Here is a 22,208-nt window from a genome sequence, read left to right on the forward strand (position 1 = left end):
AGCTTTTCACATAACACAAAGCCCTCCTTTCACCAAGCCTCCCACCCTCGGGACAAGTTCCTGAGGGGAAATGTGGGCACACAGGACCCAACCCCATGCCAGCAGGGGGAACAGAGCAGGGAGGTGAGCGTAAATTGCCTCCCGTGTTTCCCTTGCGGGTTATTCCAGGAAAGGAGTGGAGAAGAGCCGGTGTGCTACATCAGGGTAGTTGGGAGTCAACACCGCCTCCCCCACCCCCGCCTCCCTCCACCCCGGCCTCCCCCCACCCCGGCCTCCCCCCACCCCGGCCTCCCCGGGCCTGCGGGGCTCCAGAGGGAAGCTGCTGCCAGGAGCCTGGACACAGACCTGCCCCTGGCGAGCAGGGTCTGAGTGACAGGGATGAGAGGGAGACTGACATTCCAGTGTGTGACCTGTTTTAATTTTTAATTTACTACTCGCATACAACACATGATTAACATGAAAAGATTACGTAATAAAATACATTGGATTACAATTTAAACTATTAAAATGAATATGTCATAATACAAATTTACATATAAAAACATGACAATCAAGAGGGCAGTTACTCTGAGTGCCAAAGGTGTGTGCGTTCAGGGTGTGCACTGCGGCGCCCCGTTGTTCTTTTGACAGTTATACACTCATGATTCAGGGTGAGGTTATCTCAGAGCAGCAATTGATAACTATTAGTTATGAAAAAAAAACTCCTAAAGACCACAAAAAATCTAAAAACAAAAACGACAGGAGATTCAGTTCAAAATGGTGAGAGGCAGTTACTATGCTCTCTCTCGCCCACTTCCTCCCACGTTCCCACTGAAATGAACAGAGAAAGGGGAGAGTGGGAGAGCCTATGTAGGGAAGAGCCCAGAGCAGAGGGCAGGTGCCCCTGTAGAACAGGGCAGCAGAAGCTCTCAGGTTCCCCAGCTGATGAAGACTCTTTACACCAAAACACCAGATTCCCAGTTTGGCATTTGTGGGATCTGGCGAGGCCATGCCCCTTGAGAACCGCTGGTCTGGGGACCGCCCAGCCAGGTCTGCCTGCCCTCGTCCCTCTGGGCACAGAGCCCCTGGGAGGGTGCTGGGTGGCAGTACATTTCCCAGGAAGAGAAAGGCCCACCTGGCCCCAAGCCTGGCCCCCAGGGCTAAGGTGCTGGGGAGCCCAAGCAGCGCCTGCCCTAGGTCCTAACATTGATCACAAAGACCCAAACTGTAAAAGCAAGCAGGCACTTTCATGTTCACCAAATTGAACTGCCCCACCTCTCAAGGGCACCTCACCTGCAATTCTACCTTTCCTTACAGAGAACTACAAAACTGTGCTGAACACACTGCGATAGTGACAGGTATATAATTCATAAAAACAAGCACAGCTTACTAAGACAGAAACTTCATGCTATAAAAGTAGGTCTTTCTTAAAATTCTCTTCAGGGGCAGGAAAAATAAACTTCCTGTTTGTTTCACAATCAAAACTGACCACAGTGAGTTTCTCTAATCAGGCCTCAGGCAAATGGAAGAGAAGTGTTTAGGTTAAAGGCTGCTTAACCTTTGAAACTCCTCACTGAAACCTTTCTTGTATCTGTAGTCTTAGGCACGCTGACTGAACTCACATGTATATATAAACTATTCACACTAAAGATTCTTTACAATATGGTTCTACATGAGAATGCATTAGAAATGTTATTTTTAAAAAGACTGAGTATGTTCAATGTGGGCAGGATCATCTGCTTTCATACCTATCAGGAGAGCACTCTCAAGGACCTTCCCATCCGTTACCACTTACCCCCGGACAAGGTTTTGTTTTTTGGTCAAAGTATTTTGCTTTAGGATCATTAAAAAATATCCAGGATGAAATATGACTAAATAGGTATTTTCTTCTATTTATTTATTTTTGGGGGGAGGGGGTATTCTCACAAATGTCATTATTTGTCTAGTTAGCCTTTCTACATTTTTTTCTCATTTACTTCTGGAGATATGGCCTATGTGGTAGTACCAACTCCATTCAACGCCTGAAGGCTGAATGGAAATGTCTCCCTGACAGCCAGGCTCTCAGGGTGTCAACTGTGCACCTAAGCTCGGCCCAGGCGAGCACCTGTGTTCTGACCTGCGTAGGTCATGGGTGAGTCTGCAGTGCCCTCTAATGGCCACAGTGCAGCACTTTTCATCCTCAAGTACAGATCCTCCTTTATCTTCTCTTCAAGTTAAACTGAGGTCCACTGTCACATCTTCTCTTAACAAAGTAAGCTATGTGACCAAGTTGTCGCAGGGTGAGAAATGACAGCCTAAAGTATCGTCCACAGGGTAACTTCGTGCTCGGAATGAAAAATCGGGATGTTCCCAGGAATGTGCATTGGGAAAAGGTTCAACTGTCCATAAAGGTCACTGGCCACAGCTGTGTCACTGCTCCACTTGGAAGAGCCCGTCAGGCTCCTGGGCTGTTACTGCCCAGTGTGGCCAGACCAGAGCTTGGCTAGAACAAGCTGCTGCAGGGCAGCACGACAGCCTGTCACGGCTGCTTAGGAAGGTCTGTGGGATGCAGCTTGGGTGCCCAGAACCTGTGTGCCTCCTGGTACACAGACCTCTATGATAGCCTAAAGCCCCACCCACCTCCAGGTTCAAATGCTTATTTACTTTTATTTTTTAATGAAAGAACCCTACAACCACATTCTGCTTGAATACCAGAAATTAAATGTATTAACAGTTTAAAACTGCTCACCCTCTGAGGGTGATAGTACACAGGTAAGTCCAGGCCAATTTATCATCAGGTCACGATAAGATGCTGACAAACACCACACACTACATGGTCGAAGAATGGCAACCAGCAGAAAATGTCAGGTGTTACCTATTCTCCACCAACTAGAATCACATAAAACTGCTGAAAGTAAAAAAGAATGAACTTTTTTTGACAAAGCCATCTACTAGGCAAATTTCCCCAAAAAACATGCCTGCTGACCTGCTATTCTCTTCCTGACCTCCTTTTCAATTTGCATCACTCTAAGCCAACTGTTAAGTCGGAAATGCTCAGAGGTCGTCACCACACCCACAGGACGCAAAGCCCAACCATCACCTGGCCAGCTCGCCTCACCTGACCCTGCAGCTTCATGCCCAGATGGCCAATGCCTGCCTTCTGGGCTCTGGCAAAGGAATATCCAAGGTGATACTATTCCACCACCTCCTGCCCACTGGCGCTTCCTCCTCTGCCCTTTGGGAAGTGATTTTTCTCCCTAGCCGAACACACAAGCACACACACGGCCTTAAATAGCCTTCATACACTATCAACTTCCTAATTTCTGCTTTATCTTGTCTGAACTCCAGACTGGCCTATAAAGGCTCCCTACCACCACCACTTGGATGTCTCACAATCCCCTCATCCCTAACTAGCACCCAGGATTTGTGATTCCTACCACCCACCTGTGCACCCAGTCTTACCTCCAGAAGCCCAACTCAGTAACCGTGAATTTTTTTTACCTGTCCCTCACCCCAGAGAATACCTCCAAAGAGATATCTGGAATCCATCTACCACCATCTCTCCCCTCTATCTACTGACAGGATCTGCTTCATCTCTTGCCCTCTCATACTCCTTTGCCACAGAAGAGTCCCACTGAACTGTAATGTCATGTGCCATCTCTGCTCAATCTCTGAACAAGCCCAGGGCTGCCTAGGTCAGTGACTCCCAGTTCCCTGTGCAACCAAACACCTGTCCCTTAAACGGCATGTCTGGCTGTTTACACAGGAGGGTCTTCTCTTCTCAGAGCCGCACTCAGCTGTCCGGGAGGAACACTCAGCCCCGGGACTGGGAGAAGGCTGGCTCCCTTCTCTCAGGTCCTGGCTCAGGTGTTATCTCCGCAGAGGGCCCCTTCTGGACCAACACCTAGAAAGAGCAGTCTACCCTGCTATTCTACTGTAAACCTCCATGTTTATTTCACTGAACTCATCAAAATTTTTAACTTTTGATTTACTGGGGTAATTGCTTAGGTTTTTCTCTACTAATAGATCACAGAGCTTTGAGAGCTTGTTCCTTACTGTCTGCTCACCAGCCCCTCCCAGCGAGGCAAAAGCACAGAGCACACACGCAATAAATACTGGTAGAAAAATGAATGCACCAAAAGCTTCCAAAGGGTTATACACAGTTGTTCATAAATCTGTTTGTTGTTTTAATTACTTAAAAACACAAAGAAGGAGTAAAACACTTCTCAAATGCAATTTGTAAAGGGCAGCAACCATAATTAAACAAACATCCAATCAGAGGGCCAGTCAACACTTAGTTATCTGGTATCTGCTATCACTAAGAGCATCTTGGAGAATACTCAGAATGGTGAAATACTGGCAAAGCAGGACGCTTCTGTCCACAAGCAAGGTCTCCTTTGGAATGGCCGTCTTCTGTCTGCAGTTAGAGTAAAGTAACAACACCAACTGTCATCTTCACTGATCAGAACAATAATGTACATGGCTTACTTTTATTTTTTATTATAAAAAAACACATACAAGAGATTTAAGAAATGATGAATACAAGACAAATCAGAACCACGGTGAGTTATTAAACCCATTTTCTCTGTACAAATACTAAAATTCCGAAAGCGGAACATCATCGAATGTGACACACATTATCGCACTGTCCGTATGTACATGGCCAAAAGCGCTGCCGCACAGGCCGTCTCTGAATCCGTATGTACACGTCACTGATACAGAACCTGCTGGGAACTACTTCTCAGTCTCCTTTTTCTGATAGGTAAATAGTTTAAGGAACTCCTGTAAAGAAAACGCATTAAGGTGAATTTCTAGAGGCTCCCCCTGTGTTTTACTTGGATCGGTTGTGCACGACACCTCAAGACAAACTTCTGTAGCCCATTTCCAGCTAAGGTAGTGGAAGAGTCTTCTAGTTATTTTTTTAGCCAATTTAGCTTTCCCTAGTCAGTCATTTGAGCACAAATGCCAGAATTAGCTCAGGAACCAAATCAATGCTTTCATATTAAATTCATTATAAAATGCCACTCAATTTTAAAAAGCGACTAAAAGGACACTTTCTGCAGCAAAAAGGGCTAAGTTCAAGTTTTTGTTGTTGGACCAAGACACAATAATACAGTCCACATGCCATGTAATCATGACAGCCTTACGTGACGTAAGCATGTGGTTTAGGGAAACACGGCCGGGCCACTGCGCTCTTCTCCAGTCTCCTTGCCGCACAAGGAGAGCCTCTTGGCATTTTCTCTTCTGTATCTTTCTTGTGAAACCTTGGTTTGCTGAAAGCCGATTCATCCATTTGTACTCAGGATATGTGAAGGCACTTCTCTAGGTGCAGTGGCAGGTGGCGGACTAGCCGAGGTCCTCTGTACACAATGCGCTGACTTCCTCCAGGGAGCTGACTACTGCGGAGGGGACACTATGAGAGGTCTCTTTGCGCCAAGCTTCTAGGATCTTGGATATTTCTGCTGGATTGCTGGGACTCAAGTCACAAAGAGCATACACGGCTGCTAGCTGTATACCCCATGGTATATCTGGAAAGAATTTTCACATTTGTTGTTACATAAAAACATGTTCATTATTCAAAATTTTAATGGTGTAATCTATTGAGTACTAATCAAATACAGAACACTTTCTGCCAGCAATGAAAACTAAGTATAAAAAATCCACAATGAAAAATTAACTTAAGACCTGTCTACAAATGTTTTAAAAAAAATAAAGCAGAACCGCTCCGTGTAGGTTTCCGGGCGTGGCTCATGTGCCGAGACTGGCGAGTGTGTCACTGGAGGGCACAGGGTTGCAAAGCTCACGTCTCTCACGACCAACATTGGCTAAGTTTTCCAAAGCATTCTGGAAGCATCCCACTCCCATAATGAACTTTTAATAAAATGTGGATCCCAAAACATTTGTCAGGTAAATGACTCCATTAAAATTCACTGTGAAGTGTTTATAAAGGGACTTTGGAAATGAAAAGCATGGTGAAATGAGAACAAATGAAAAGCTACCCTTGTACCATACTAGGTAACAGTGTATGACCATAGATCATAGCATATAAGTATAGATTATAGCTAGGTTACAGATTATGGTTTATAGAGCTCTCATTTAGTACAAGTCAATCTAGGACTTATTTAATTAAAATCTAATTTAGTTCATTTTAGTTAATGCCTACTTCACAGAAATACTTTAGTTTAAAAATTTAGGAGTAATTTCATTAAAATTATTAACTATACATTTCAGATTACTATTAGTGATGTGATGTCCAATAGGGAAAATCGCTACTATTTAAAATAAACAACAGCATCACAAAACCCACTCACTCAAAATGTTAATGATGAACACGTAGACAGTACTGCCTCTTTAAAATTATAGGGTAATTGGAGGCACAGTGAGGATCATAGTAAGAAAAATAAGAAGTCTCATGGTAAAGAAACACAGTGATTTATAGAACAAGTTTAATAAGCAAGGACGTCTGGGTGAGGAGCTGGAGCTCTGAATCAAATGTCAATACTGAGAACGTGGTCAGACTGCAGCTTATAATACTGCCCTCACCTCATCGAGGGCTATGAGACACAGCACGGCAGCCAGGCCGATGAGCACACAGGAAGGGTTAGTTAGAACAATGAAAGTGTTTTATAAGCAGAAATGTTACCTTCATCCTGGGCATGCTGTATGAACATACCAATAACCGAACTAATATTTTTCACGGCAGATGGAAACCCTTCCTTCAAGCCCAACTGGCCTAAACGACCTAAGGGGAAAAATACACCAAAATATAAACAATCTTTGATTAAATGTTAACTTTTCACAAGAATTTAAAATATTTTCTTTCATAAAATATTGTGTAAATTAAGTTTGATGATCCTGAATTGAGGTTAAAATGTGTACCTACCTATTCTTAAGTGAAAACAGGTTCAATAGTCAAAGGATCAAACTCAATAAAGCAATCTGTCTTACAGGAATGACCAAAATGACTAGTCATCTCTTTTACTCACTCATACAAATAATATACAATGCTTTGCTTTCTCATTTAAGTCATAATAAAGGGAATTTAGTAAGATAAGTGATTTCAGTAAGCTCAATGTGAAATGACTAAGTTCTATTAAGTTAAAAGACCACCTCTAAGAGACTATGGTCCCATCAACCACATCCTCTGCTGCTACAATGTAGCTGGTGTAACACTACTGTTGTTACATTGTGGAACAGTGGCTCTCAGTGCGGTTTACAGACTCCTGGAGTTATCCAAGTCAAAATGATTTCCACAACAACAAGAAGGTTATGTGCCTTCTTTCAGGGCTGAGCCGTGGACTGACAATGAGAAAGCAGTGACTGATCAAGGACCCTCAGTACCCATCAAGGCAGAGGCATTACGCTGCATGAAGGTCCCTCTTCATCACTTTTCATTCCCTTCATGAAGAAGTCAGTTATTCCTATTAAATCCAGTCTCTGGGCATGCAGAGGTTATGATGGAGAGAAAGGGCCCATGAAGCGTTCCCCCTGCTTCACAACAGGCACACTGCTTGTCTCCAGGAGAAGCTCTTGTGCCGATGTTTTGTTGGGAGGAGAAGTAGGTCCTTTTTCCATGAAACACCACTTTTCACTGAAAAAACTGATTGACAAACTACAGCTATTCAGACAGAGGCAGACATTTTCTTTAAAAAGTTTAAAATAAAGCAGGCCTGTCACTGCAAGGAAATTTATCATTGTTGTCAATGATAAAATTTGAATCTTTAAGCAAAATCAGAATTTTAGGAATACGTCCATCAGCCAGCCTGAACTTGACAGCTTCAAATACTTCAGACTTCTCTGATGAGATCAATGTGAATCAATTATTTTCCAAGTGTGTAATGTGCATTACAAAATCAAGAGTGGAAAAAAAGATGCTTTCTATGTGCAAGTGTCTTAGACCAGTGGTTGGCAAACTAATTGGTCAACAGAGCCAAATATCAATAGTACAATGATTGAAATTTCTTTTGAGAGCCAAATTTTTTAAATGTAAACTATATAGATAGGTACATTCCTTATTGAGGTAGCACCACACGTGGTATTTTGTGGCAGAGCCACACTCAAGGGGCCAAAGAGCCGTATGTGGCTCACGAGCCGTAGTTTGCCAACCAGGGTCTTAGAACAACAGACTTCACTGTAATAGAGGAGAAAGCTCACTGGTAATGAGTCAGGTTTCACACTGCCAAAAAAAGAGAATGTCTACGATTATCTGAAAAGACGATAAAATGCTCCTTTTATCTATCACACACCTGTATGAGACTGGGGTTCCTGCGTATGCTTCAACCAAACAACACAGTGCAAGATACCATGAATGCAGAGCAGGTATGAGAAAGCCTGCTGTCCTCCTTAAACCAGACAGTAAAGAGATTCTCAACAAAACAGTGTCGCTCCTCCTTACCATTATTTTGTTTAGAAAGTTATTTTTCATTAAAAATGTCAAGTTAAAATGAGCTTATTATGAATTCTAAATGAATAAATACTTTTAAAATTTCTCAGCTTTAACTTTTAATACAGTACTAATTGACAGCTACAACCTGAAGTGACAAAAATTCTCTTGAGTTCTCAATAGGAAAACTAAATTCAACTCAAGACTAAAGTGCACAAATGATACCCTTCACCCAGTTCCCACTCATCTGGATCCTTCTTTCGATTCAGGGGTCCTGGAGAAACCAAGTTACTTCAAAGCGAATTCTTTTAATTTCATTTATTTATTTATTCATTTTTAGAGAGGAGAGAGAGAGGGAGAGAGAGAGACAGAGGGAGAGAGAGAGACAGAGAGAGAGAAGGGGGGAGGAGCAGGAAGCACCAACTCCCATATGTGCCTTGACCAGGCAAGCCCAGGGTTTCGAACCGGCGACCTCAGCATTTCCAGGTCGATGCTTTATCCACTGCGCCACCACAGGTCAGGCTCAAAACGAATTCTTATCCCCTCCCTCAAGTTCAGGCCCCCCCCCCTCTCTCACAGTCCTCCATGCCCCCTTCTCTCACAGAGGAGGACTCTGAGACACACCGCGGAGGCACATTTAGCTGAGTCTTTGTCCAGTATCCAGGTTCTCTCTCAATACAACTGTGGGGCACAGTAATTTTCCTCTCATCTAAGTTTTTATGGTTGAACTAATAATCAAATTAACAGGATACAGATTAAAGAGAGAAAATAACCCAATTTTTTATCTATCTACAGAGATTCCATAAGAATATGAGACCAGCCTGACCAGGCAGTGGCGCAGTGGATAGAGCATCAGACTGGGATGCAGAGGACCCAGGTGTGAGACCCCGAGGTCCCAGCTTGAGCACGGGCTCATCTGGTTTGAGCAAAGCTCACCAGCTTGGACCCAAGGTCGCTGGCTTGAGCAAGGGGTTACTCGGTCTGCTGAAGGCCCATGGTCAAGGCACATATGAGAAAGCAATCAATGAACAACTAAGGTGTCTCAACAAAAAACTGATGATTGATGTTTTCATCTCTCTCCATTCTTGTCTGTCTGTCCCTATCTGTCCCTCTCTCTGTAAAAAAAAAAAAAAAAATATGAGACCAGAGGACAGAGAGGACAGATTCAGCAATTGAGGCTTACATGCCACCTTGAACTAAGGAGGGGGTAGGGGTAGGGGTAAACATCAAAGGACAGGAAGGCAACTCTCATGGAGATGGGAAGGCAAACGTTTGGTAAGTAAATGTTTGCTGGGCCATCTTTAACAATGGGACACAGAGAGGACTTTAATCAAAGGGGCCTTGACAGAATCCCTCTGTCTACCACACCTAGCTTATATTAAATTATATCTCCCTTCCTGGAGCATGTCATCTATCTGAATTCTTTTAGACAAGTTCAAAGTAAAATAAACAGTTTTCCTTGAGTCTTGTGTATCTTGAAAATAACCAGCTTAAAATGATCAATATCCCAAAAGGTGTACTTTAGGGTGGCAAACTCTGCTCCCCATCAGTACAAACATCCCACAGGTTTACACATGAACTCAGTCCATCACCCTCATCTCTACTCTGAATACGAAGAAACTGAGGCATAGGACACTGAAGGAATTTTGATTACTCTGTATCCTGGGGTCTTCAAACTTTTTATAAAAACTGCCCACTTTTGCAGTGCTGGTCAACCTGGTCCCTACCGCGCAACCAAACAGCGCTGCGATTGGCCCACCATGAAAGCTGGACCGCCCACTAGTGGGCGGTAGGGACCAGGTTGACCAGCACTGCAAAAGTGGGCGGTTTTTATAAAAAGTTTGACGACCCCTGCAAGGAACCAGGTTCATGTTAGTTACATGTACCTTAAATGCTGTTGAAGACGGCTAGTAAATTTCTACTAGTCCGTGAATACATGGATAATTCCTAATCCAAGATGAAACTGCAAACATCTGGACAATTCCTAGGCAGTCTTTCACTGAGGCTAAAAAGTAATGTACTTCAGAGATTAGAATTCAAGTTACAATCACTCTTAGAAATCTTTTTGCAATTCTATCAAACTGCTAACTGTATGCCACTATGGCCTCTGAGACAGTCTATCAGATGTATTGGATACCTAACTACTAGTAGAGACATGAACAGGGCATGTTCCTAACACAGCTGTGGGGTCTTCTGGCCATGGGAGGCATTTGTTTACAGAGTATATACCTGACTCCACTATAACAGCTCCCTTTCTTTCAACTACAAGTGCTTGAAAAATTGGGCTTTATATGCTATTTAAATTATAGAGCTACCTGGGTAAAATAAAAGAAAATCAGGCCCTGGCCAGTTGGCTCAGCAGTCGAGTATTGGCCTGCCGTGTAGATGTCCTGGGTTCAATTTCCGGCCAGGGCACACAGAAGCGCCCATCTGCTTCTCCACCTTTCCCTCTCCCTTTACCCCTCTCCTTTCTCGCTGTCTCTCTCTTCCCCTCCCGCCAAGGCTCCACTGGAGCAAAGTTGGCCCGGGCACTGAGGATGGTTCCATGGCCTCTGCCTCAGGCACTAGAATGGCTCTGGCTGCAAAAGAGCAACGCCCCAGATGGGCAGAGCATTGCCCTCTAGTGGGCATGCCGGGTGGATCCTGGTCGGGCGCATGTGAGAGTCTGTCTCTCTGCCTCCCCGCTTCTCACTTCAGAAAAATTAAAAAAAGAGAGAGAGAGAGAGAAAATCGTAAGTCTGAGGTATGGTTTGGGGTGAAAGACTGAAATAATAATGACCCGACAAAGATGATGGACAAATTTGCTAAAAAGATGGGAAAAAAAGTCCACCTGCAGACGACATGTGAGTCCAAAGCTGCTCAGACATATAAAAATACCAGTAAGAAATGTGTTCATCACAACCTCAAAGACAACACACTGTGCTGCTTCTCGAGGAGGCAGGAGGACAGCTGAGAGCCTGCGGGGAGGGTGACCCCGTCTACAGGGCAGAACTATGACAAAGACAAAGTCACCCAGATTTCTACTCCAGCTTTTAGTGCAGGTTTGCTAAGGAAAGGGTGAGTTGAGACAATTCTAAAGAAAAACTGAAAGACAGAGCAAGAGAAAGGAAACTGACAAGTAAAGGCCACTTCATATTTCAGCCTGACCTGCAAACACTTGACATGAGAAAGTACTGTCATGCTTCTAGGCTCCGGAAATATCGAGTGGGCCATTTCAGGATTTAATATGTTCTTTGGGGCAAAAATGATACAGCCTTCCACTCCACAGAACCAGACGGCAGGCAAAGCTCTGGCCCGCTTCGCTCCCTTCCCCCATTTATATAGGTATAGCTATCCTTCTAGTACCCCACAGGTTCCCTCTGACATCAGCCTAACCTTTCCGGGCCGCCATTCCGTCAGGGAATGGGCAGAGTGGAACAGTTCTGTTCCTCCTCCTGTTCCTATGGATCTAAGCAAGTCAAACATTCCCCAAAATGGTCTTTAATAAATTATCCATAAGGAGGTTAGAAGAAACCCCACTTAATAGTTATATATGGCCATTTGCTAACAGCAACATTCATACCCCAAAATCTGATATTAGGTAATACTGAATCATTTTGACAGAACGCATGTTTTATTTCCCATGGAGGAAAAATCAAATTAACTAGAATTTTTCAAATTTAGAGTTAAGAATAAAGACAATTCCTTAATTTTATATAATCAGTATGACTATTAAATCATGGCCTACCAGCTTAATCATTTGCTAAATTCTTTAGTCAAAGTTAGCTTCAGAAAATGCAAGAAGGTTCTCTAAAACTTTCTTCTTAGAAACAGGTCACACATCAAAATGGCCAGGCCTGTGCAGGATGGTACCCATAAATCCAACCCTAACACCACTGCCCAGCACTCTACTAGGTCCAAAGAGCAGGCCTCACCTGATTCTGCCCTTCCCCTCAGCCATCACCCTGCCACCACCACCCCCTGCCCCACATACACACTACACCCTCAGCATCTAGCAACTGCTTTGCTCCAGGTTCAGTTCCAACAGATAACCAGGGCCAGTAAAGCTTAGCCACTGCTCTCCAGCACCACCGGCCACAACAGAACAGCACAGCTGTCCCTCCAGCCGTCCCCATACCCGCTTTTCCAGGCACATTATTAGCTCAGCCTACACTGTTCCATCTGCAGGCCTAAGCAGGATTCACTAGTCCTAACTTGGCTCTTATTTTTGACATTACACTTCCTTTCTATTTATCCAACTTTGAACCATATTTATATAGGTATATACTATCCTTTTGTTATACATTACTGTTAACTACTAATTATTCCTATAATATATAAAATTATATTATAACTCTAAATTATGTAAGTATACATATATTACTCTAAATAAAAAATTACATTTTATAAATTATTTTCTCAAAAGCCAGAATTTTAAAGATTTAAAGAATAAACTAACCTGATTTTGACTAAAACTACAAGTCAGTGTTTTTCCCTACAATGACACGTTGTTTTTAGAAAAACTATTTACACAGTCTTCTTAATTCTCGTATCTGTTACTTTTTAAGGTATACATTTAAAAATATTAATATAATCTTGAGTTTTCTTTAGATCCTAAGAATTAGTATTCTTTTTTTTTTTTTTTCTTTTCTTTTTTTTTCTGAAGCTGGAAATGGGGAGAGACAGTCAGACAGACTCCCGCATGCGCCCGACCGGGATCCACCCGGCACGCCCACCTGGGGCTACGCTCTGCCCACCAGGGGGCGATGCTCTGCCTCTCCGGGGCAAAGCTCTGCCGTGACCAGAGCCACTCCAGCGCCTGGGGCAAAGGCCAAGGAGCCATCCCCAGCGCCCGGGCCATCTTTGCTCCAATTGAGTCTCAGCTGCGGGAGGGGAAGAGAGAGACAGAGAGGAAGGAGGCGGGGGGGGGGGGGGGTGGAGAAGCAAATGGGCGCCTCTCCTGTGTGCCCTGGCCAGGAACTGAACCCGGGTACCCCACACGCCAAGCCGACGCTCTACCGCTGAGCCAACCGGCCAGGGCCAGAATTAGTATTCTTAAAAAAGCTTCTCAGGCAATCTGGACAAGCAGCCAAACCTGATAAGCACAGATTCACACAAGCTCCCTGAAGAAGGATGGCTTGGGAGACTGACCCTCCACTACAGGTGGAGAATCTCTCCTGTGTGGGCCACAGTCAATGACCAGACAGCCTTTCACCTCCACTTCCTCTCTTGATATAATCAGTAAATACATAAACATACAACTACTGTAATAGTAACAGCAAAAGTCATACCATATTTTGCTAAGTGTGACTTCAAAAAAAACACCACATTGGCCCTGGCCCGTTGGCTCAGTGGTAGAGCGTCGGCCTGGCGTACAGAAGTCCCGGGTTCAATTCTCGGCCAGGGCACACAGGAGAAGTGCTCATCTGCTTCTCCACCCCTCCCCCTCTCCTTCCTCTCTCTCTCTTCCCCTCCCGCAGCCGAGGCTCCATTGGAGCAAAGATGGCCCGGGCGCTGGGGATGGATCCTTGGCCTCTGCCCCAGGCGCTAGAGTGGCTCTGGTTGCAACAGAGCGACGCCCCAGAGGGGCAGAGCATCACCCCCTGGTGGGCAGAGCGTCGCCCCCTGGTGGGCGTGCCGGGTGGATCCCGGTCGGGCGCATGCGGGAGTCTGTCTGACTGTCTCTCCCCGTTTCCAGCTTCAGAAAAATACAAAAAACAAACAAACAAACAAAAAAAACCCCCCACCACATTCCTTTGAAAACTTGCACTGAGACTTTTTCTAGGTCAACACGTGTATATATTATAGCCTTAGTATCTCTCCTAATTTTTTTAAATTTTCAAAAATGTTTTGCAATTTAAAATTAATTAGTTCAAAATACAAACACTTTCTTGAGTCCATAAGAGAAGGGGCTACTGATACCAGAATTGCCCAATATATAGACACCACATGACTACCAAGTAGTTTCCTATTTGGGACTAAAAACTATTCCTCGGGGTATCTTGAACTGAATTCAGCAAAATGTTTTGAGACAGTAGTAACCCATAGAGCAGATTATTCATTTCCATTTTTGTGTTTTCATTTATCCTCTAATTCAAAAACAGTCTTTAGCAAGCCTTTGATTCTCACACTATCTTGTTTAGTAACTTAATTCTAAGTGAAAATTAGATGTCTACCTTGTAATCAGGTTGTTGTCATGAATCACTTTATATTTACTGAGCACAATGTTTCTACGTTTGCGTGTAAAAGATACAGAGCAGGAATGTATATTTGTTAACACACTAACAAAATTAGTCCTGGATAATATTTCCTACTGTCATTTATTTATAAGGCTTACTTATATAACTTAAATATTCTCAAACTTTATTTCAAATAGTATTAAAGCTATAAAAAGTTTTTTCTTAATTTATTGATTTTAGAAAAGGAGGGAGGGTGGGGGAGAGGACATCAATTTGTTGTTGCATTTATTTATGCATTTATTGGTTGATTCTTGTATGCACCTTGACCAGGGATCAAACACACCACTTTGGCATATTGGGATGACATTCCCAAATGAGGTATCCTGTCAGGGCCTTGAAGCTTAAATTAAACTCCAAAGATACCTAAAAATCATGGTAACTATCTTCTAATATCTGAACCTTGTGTTGAGTGCCCAGGGGCAGTGAGTACATGCTACATACACATATGTCAAAATATAGAGCCTGCTAATCATTAATAGGTCGCATTTCCGATAATAGTAAAATTTAAAAAGAAAGATCTGTGATTTTAGGGAGGAGTAGAATAAATGTCAACTAAAGTTCTTTCTTAGATCTGAGATTAAAAAAATCTATGTCTCATTTAAACAAAGTTTTGGGTTTTTTTTGTATTTTTCTGAAGCTGGAAACGGGGAGAGATAGACAGACTCCTGCATGCGCCCGACCAGGATCCACCCGGCACGCCCACCAGGGGCGAAGCTCTGCCCACCAGGGGGCGATGCTCTGCCCTTTCAGGGCATCGCTCTGTTGAGACCAGAGCCACTCTAGCGCCTGGGGCAGAGGCCAAGGAGCCATCCCCAGCGCCCGGGCCATCTTTGCTCCAATGGAGCCTCGGCTGCGGGAGGGGAAGAGAGAGAGAGGAAGGAGAGGGGGAGGGGTGGAGAAGCAGATGGGCGCTTCTCCTGTGTGCCCTGGCCGGGAATCGAACCCGGGACTTCTGCACGCCAGGCCAACGCTCTACCACTGAGCCAATCGGCCAGGGCCTAAACAAAGATTTTAATTTCTGTATATTCAGCTTAGAGAAAAACAAAACTATTTTCCGATTATAGAAGTACATAAAAGTGATCCTTAATGGACATGGGCAAATATGAAAAAATAGGACATAAGCCTTGTTTTAGAAACCAAATGAACCTATAGTATAATTAATAGCCATCTATGATCCTGGTGTATATATGCAAGCGCATACATGTGTGTATATTCATATTAGTATCTGAGAAGCAAGACTTCAACTATAAAAAATATATACCAACATTAAAAATCTTAGTCTCTGAGAAAGAGGGATGAAAACATTATGAAGAAAGAGTATGAGTAAAGAAAATGAATTAGCTACAAAAGTATCTACAGAATGGCTGCAAAAATCATCATTATGATGAAGTTTCAGTCAACATATATTATTATAAACTTATTCCATCATCCAAGAATATCATCAGCAAGAAAAAAATTTAACCAGAAAAACAACTCACCGATCAGCCTCAGTATGGATGCTATAATAACGTCAGGAATATATGCAATGTTCGCATGACCTTTTCTGTATTTTATCCACTTATCCATTACAGGCCATAGCTCCTTACTAAAAGTAACAACAATACACATATGTATATTAAAGTACTTATGCTTATCATCACTTAAATATTAAGAACTTATCTTAAAAATGGTCTGCAAGAGGTAGACAGTGAAAAAGAGAAATTTCTGAAGATGTCACTTTTTATTGAATAGGTTAAAATGAGAATAGTCACCAGAAGCTCACAAACTCTCCAACTATTTTGATATTTGTGCTGACACTGGTTTAAAAGAGGCTACAAACATCCACATTTGCATCTTTATTCTGTTTTAACCATTTTTACAAGACTTTGCATAAAGAAGCTGAACAATGTCCCCAAATTACAGAACCAGAAGAAATCCAGATGTTAATGCAGCTCTGTTTCAAAAGCCACGTTTTGATGGCAGAAGCAAGGTTCAACAGGCTGTTTTGTATAGAGAACTAAACCAGTGGAAATAATAATAAAAAAAACCCTTAAATGGATTAAAGAAACTTCCTAATCTTGAAAAATAGTGCCAATTACTCTGTTTTCTCTTCTTTCAAAAATGTGTTTTCTTCTTACATAGAATAGTTAAATGCAGACAAACAAAAAATATATAAACCAAAAACATCCCAAATAACACATTCTCAGATAATTATCACCATTCTGATTTTAGATTTCATTCCATGTACTTCTACATGTGCATGTACGTAAAACAAACAAACAAAAAACATGGTGGAAGTGATCACAAGTGCTTTGGAATCTGGATCTGGAATCACTCAGGAAGAGATCCTGATATTTAACACTGTCCTCACCACCTGCAGGAGGCCTGAACAAAAACACCTTTGACCTGCACCATCCTTGGTGGCCTCCTCTGTCAAGTCATTGGGGACAAAGGGACCCCTGCCTCCTGGGCTCCCATTCCCATTTAGAGTCAGGAAGATGAGGCCTAGGTAGGCGTGCACACATCGCTACACAGAAGGCACTCACTCAATAGACTTCTGTCATTCTCTTAGTAACAGACTGAAACACTTTCATGTTAATAGATAAAAACCCATTTATAGCCATTTTAATGTGGCTATATCTCATTATATAATTCTATTCCCTATTGCTGACATTTAAATGTATAATCTTTCCCTAGTGTTGAGGGAAAAAAGAACAAATTTCCATAGAATAAATTCTTCCAGTATTTCAAAGATATGGACTATCAAAGCTTTGGTGAATCAGTCATAAACTCCTTCAAACCAGCCTTTCTTGTTCAAAACCATAGAAAATTAAGAACTACAGAACAGAAATCTGACTATCTTCTCCATTCTCCCAAAGATGGTATACAACTAGTATCAGAATTCTAGATGCACAGAGATATTTATTCATCACTTATTTCTCTCTCAAAACCCCAGGTGAGAACTGTTAACCTGGAGTTTTGAATATTTCAGTTCAAGCGGGGCATCTGTATATTAAGATAATGACTATGTTCAGTTCTATAAGTATTTGTTGAGCACCTCCCTTGCATGAGCACTGCCCCACATGCTAGGTTATGCCAGTAAACCAGAGGGGTCTTTGAGTCACTTCTCTTTGCGAGAGATAGGAGTAACAGACTATAATGAAAAATAGTAGCAGTACCACGAAAAAATGAGCAGGGAGATACGATAGTGATACAAATACTTGAAAGGTAGCTTTATTAACTCTTATCCGAATCAAAATGTCATTTGTAAATGTTTCAGCTGCCTTAAACAGCAAAAATTATTCAAACCACAATTCAGCAATCATTCAACAGACTACCTACAATTCAAATAATCCAACTTTACTATAAGATGAAAAACAGCCTTATACCTTATAATGTTATCATGTGTCCAAATCCATTTCTGATGGCAGCAGAGCAGATCAATGGCAAATATGTACTCCCAAGTGTTGTCACTTAGGTCCTCACCAAATCTTTCACTGGACTGAAATTCTGTTTTTGGACATAACTGTATGGTCAAAAGCAGCTTAGAAACCATGAAGCCAACATCTGCAGGAGCATTCTAAAAACAACAAAAATAAATAAAATTTAGAGTTTCAAGTATAACACATTTTATGTGAATAGCCTCAAAGAGTAAAACAAGCATCAGACAATTATCATTTAACTTTAAAAGACATTTTCTGAAAGCTGTATTTTGAATAAGGAACTATGTTTCTCTTAGGTATGGCATGTGTCCTAAAATGACATTAGAATGGGGGCTGACAGGTCAGTAAAAAGTTCCAAGCAGGATACACAATCCTGTCAGACAGAAAAGAAACTAGCTACAATACAGACTGGAATGCAAATTTTCATTAACTGTAATCAGAGATTTAAAGTTATAAAGTGTTTTTTTTTTTAAATTACACGTGTAGTCTAGTAGTTACTTTTTTTTTAATTTTTATTTTATTCATTTTTAAAGAGGAGAGAGAGACAGAGAGGGAGAGAGAGGAGAGAGAGACAGAGAGAGAAGGGGGGAGGAGCTGGAAGCATCAACTCCCATATGTGCCTTGACCAGGCAAGCCCAGGGTTTCGAACCAGCGACCTCAGCATTTCCAGGTCAACACTTTATCCACTGCGCCACCACAGGTCAGGCCTAAAGTTATAAAGGTTTTTAAAAAAATTTAAACTGCCCTGGCCGGTTGGCTCAGTGGTAGAGCGTCGGCCTGGCGTGCAGAAGTCCCGGGTTCGATTCCTGGCCAGGGCACACAGGAGAGGCACCCATCTGCTTCTCCACCCCTCCCCCTCTCCTTCCTCTCTGTCTCTCTCTTCCCCTCCCGCAGCCAAGGCTCCATTGGAGCAAAAGATGGCCCGGGCGCTGGGGATGGCTCCTTGGCTTCTGCCCCAGGCGCTAGAGTGGCTCTGGTCGCGACAGAGCGATGCCCCGGAGGGGCAGAGCATCGCCCCCTGGTGGGCGTGCCAGGTGGATCCCGGTCGGGCGCATGCGGGAGTCTGTCTGACTGTCTCCCCATTTCCAGCTTCAGAAAAATACAAAAAAAAAAAAAATTATTTTAAACCTTTAAATAATGTAAATTCCATCTTTTTCTGACTCTAAATTAGTCTGCTTTTTCCAGAAACTCTTAAGATTGAATAAAGACAACACTAAACGTTATCTATATTCTTTCAAATCTGTGTATGTTTTAAAATATTTATCCAAGATTTTGCATGTATTGGTAGTCTGAATGTTCCTTTTAATTGCTGAATAGTAACTCATTATATAAATATACCAGTTATCCCATTCACTCATTGAAAGACATCTAGATTATTTCCAGCATTAGACCATAGTTCAGGGGTCCCCAAACTTTTTACACAGGGGGCCAGCTCACTGTCCCTCAGACTGTTGGAGGGCCGTACTATAAAATAACTATGAGCCCTGGCCGGTTGGCTCAGCGGTAGAGCGTCGGCCTGGTTTGCGGGGACCTGGGTTCGATTTCCGGCCAGGGCACATAGGAGAAGCACCCATTTGCTTCTCCACCCCTCCTCCTTCCTCTCTTGTCTCTCTCTTCCCCTCCCGCAGCCAAGGCTCCATTGGAGCAAAGATGGCCCGGGCGCTGGGGATGGCTCCTTGGCCTCTGCCCCAGGTGCTAGAGTGGCTCTGGTCGTGGCAGAGCAATGCCCCAGAGGGGCAGAGCATCGCCCCCTGGTGTGCAGAGCCTCGCCCCTGATGGGCGTGCCGGGTGGATCCCGGTCGGGCGCATGCGGGAGTCTGTCTGACTGTCTAAGCTTCAGAAAAAAAAAAAATACAAAAAAAAAAAAAAACTATGAACAAATCCCTATGCACACTGCACATACCTTATTTTAAAGTAAAAAAACAAAACGGGAACAAATACAATATTTAAAATAAAGAACAAGTAAATTTAAATCAACAAACTGACCAGTATTTCAATGGGAACTATGCTCCTCTCACTGACCACCAATGAAAGAGGTGCCCCTTCCAGAAGTGCAGTGGGGGCCGGATAAATGGCCTCAGGGGGCCGCATGCGGCCCGCCGGCCGTAGTTTGGGGACCCCTGCCATAGTTAATGCTGCGAGCATTCATGTACAAGTCTTTGTGTGGATATAAATTTGACTTTTCTTGGGTAGATACCAGCAGTGGATTCATAATTGTTTTCTTTTTTGTGTTATTTTTTATTCAGTTTTGTTATTAAAAATTAACAAGGAGCTTTCAATCTTTTCTTATTTTTGAAAAAGACTGGTGTTAGTTCTTTAAAGAGGAGATAAAATGCAGGTGGAACCTGTGCAAGCTTTTCATACAGTCCGTTTTCAATCATCTTTTCAATCTCTGTTATGATCACTGGAAACAACGGATTTATTCAAGTATTCTATCCTAAAACCGAAAAATCAGTTTTATTTTGCTAATAAATCACCCTACGTTTCCACATCTGTTGCTCTAGAGTTGCAGACAGAGTCTCCTCAGTCCTGTAAAAGTGGACACTTCTGCTGCGTCCTCAGATAGCGTTGGATATTTTTGCTTATCACTTTTTTCATTCATCTGACCTATCAGTTTTGTTAGTAATTTTATAGACAATGTTTTTTCTTCTATGTTTTTTGGTCTCTACTTGATTGACTTTTATTCTCTTTTAAGCTATATTCCTTTTTTCTAGATTCCATCTGACTTTTAATTTTTAAAATGATCATCAGCCAACTTTGTTTAATAATAAAGACATTTAAACCATTTTAATAAACACAGGTTTTTCAAAAACCAGAGCTCTTTTTTATGAAAAATTTTCAAGAACCTTTAAAAAATTGTAATCTTACTTTTGAGTTTCTATTTGTACTCAGATTGTCCAGGACTGTGTATTTAAATTTCCAAGCCATTTTTATAAAATTTTAATAAAATCTTTGAATTATTTATGTTTAATTTTATTGATTACCAGAGAACTGTTGACTTTTTATAATTAACATTTTTGTGTGGCCAACCTCATGACTGGTTTTTGTAAATGTGCCACAGGCATGTGAAAAAAAGCAACAGGCCCTGGACGGCTGGCTCAGCGTTAGAGTGTCAGTCTGGCCTGTGGATGTCCCGGGTTTGATTCCCGGTCAGAGCACACAGGAAAACCGACCATCTACTTCAGGGGTCCCAAACTACAGCCCGCGGGCCGCATGCGGCCCCCTGAGGCCATTTATTCAGCCCCTGCCGCACTTCTGGAAGGGGCACCTCTTTCATTGGTGGTCAGTGAGAGGGGCATAGTTTCCATTGAAATACTGGTCAGTTTGTTGATTTAAATTTACTTGTTCTTTATTTTAAATATTGTATTTGTTCCTGTTTTGTTTTTTTACTTTAAAATAAGATATGTGCAGTGTGCATAGGGATTTGTTCATAGTTTTTTTTATAGTCCAGCCCTCCAATGGTCTGAGGGACAGTGAACTGGCCCCCTGTGTAAAAAGTTTGGGGACCCCTGATCTACTTCTCCACCTCTCTCCTTTCTCTCTCCCCTCTCCTCCTCGCCCCTCTGGCAGACATGGCATGCATGGTTCAAGCAATCTGGCCCTAGGTGCTGAGGATGGCTCCATGGTCTTGCCTCAGGCACTGAAATGGCTCAGTTCAGAGCAACAGAGCGGCCCCAGATGGGCAGAGCATTGCCCTTAGTTGGCTTGCCAGGTGGATCCTGGTCACGGCGCATGCAGGAGTCTGTCTACCTCCCTGCCTCCCCACCTCTCACTTAATAAAAAAAAGAAAAGTTAAGAAGAAAACAACTATTCTTCATTTAAGTTTACCTTTTATATTACTGAATTCCACTATGTCTTGACTGATTTTTGTCTATCAGATCTGTTGAATTCTCTAAGATAATTTGGAAGTCTTGTACTATAATAGTATCCCCCTCCTGTACTCCTCATTTTCTATAGGTTTGTCTTCATATATTTATTTGATACAGGGTAAATATATTTATTAAAATTCTACCTTCTCCATAAATAATGTCTCTTATTATCAAATCATCACATCTGGCTTCATCCTGAACAGGTCAAAAGAGAAGACTCCTTTGCACAAGCAGAGAACGATGCAGGTGCCAAGGAGCCCTGCAGGCAGCCTGGGAGAGTAGGCTTTTTCTTTAGTCTTTATAAGAAAACAGAAGTCTAATAAATATTAACATTGAAAACTACTAAAACACTAACCTA

The 22,208-nt window shown here is 42.5% G+C and overlaps 1 protein-coding gene across 1 annotated transcript in view; it reads right to left on the reverse strand.

Annotated features, from left to right (window-relative positions):
* Positions 1–1,807: 1,807 nt before the first annotated feature.
* The window catches only part of ICE1 (interactor of little elongation complex ELL subunit 1), a 65,577-nt gene continuing 45,176 nt past the window's right edge, over positions 1,808–22,208 (reverse strand). Inside the window, exons 16-19 of the mRNA XM_066374779.1 lie at positions 17,928–18,118; positions 16,038–16,144; positions 6,602–6,700; positions 1,808–5,486 (exon numbers count right to left, since the gene is read on the reverse strand). Of these exons, the coding sequence (XP_066230876.1) occupies positions 5,305–5,486; positions 6,602–6,700; positions 16,038–16,144; positions 17,928–18,118 (579 nt within the window). The 3' untranslated portion in view covers positions 1,808–5,304. The remainder of the gene's footprint in view (positions 5,487–6,601; positions 6,701–16,037; positions 16,145–17,927; positions 18,119–22,208) is intronic.

The sequence above is a fragment of the Saccopteryx leptura genome, chromosome 1 (genome assembly GCF_036850995.1).
Source record: "Saccopteryx leptura isolate mSacLep1 chromosome 1, mSacLep1_pri_phased_curated, whole genome shotgun sequence".
NCBI classification, from domain to species: domain Eukaryota; kingdom Metazoa; phylum Chordata; class Mammalia; order Chiroptera; family Emballonuridae; genus Saccopteryx; species Saccopteryx leptura.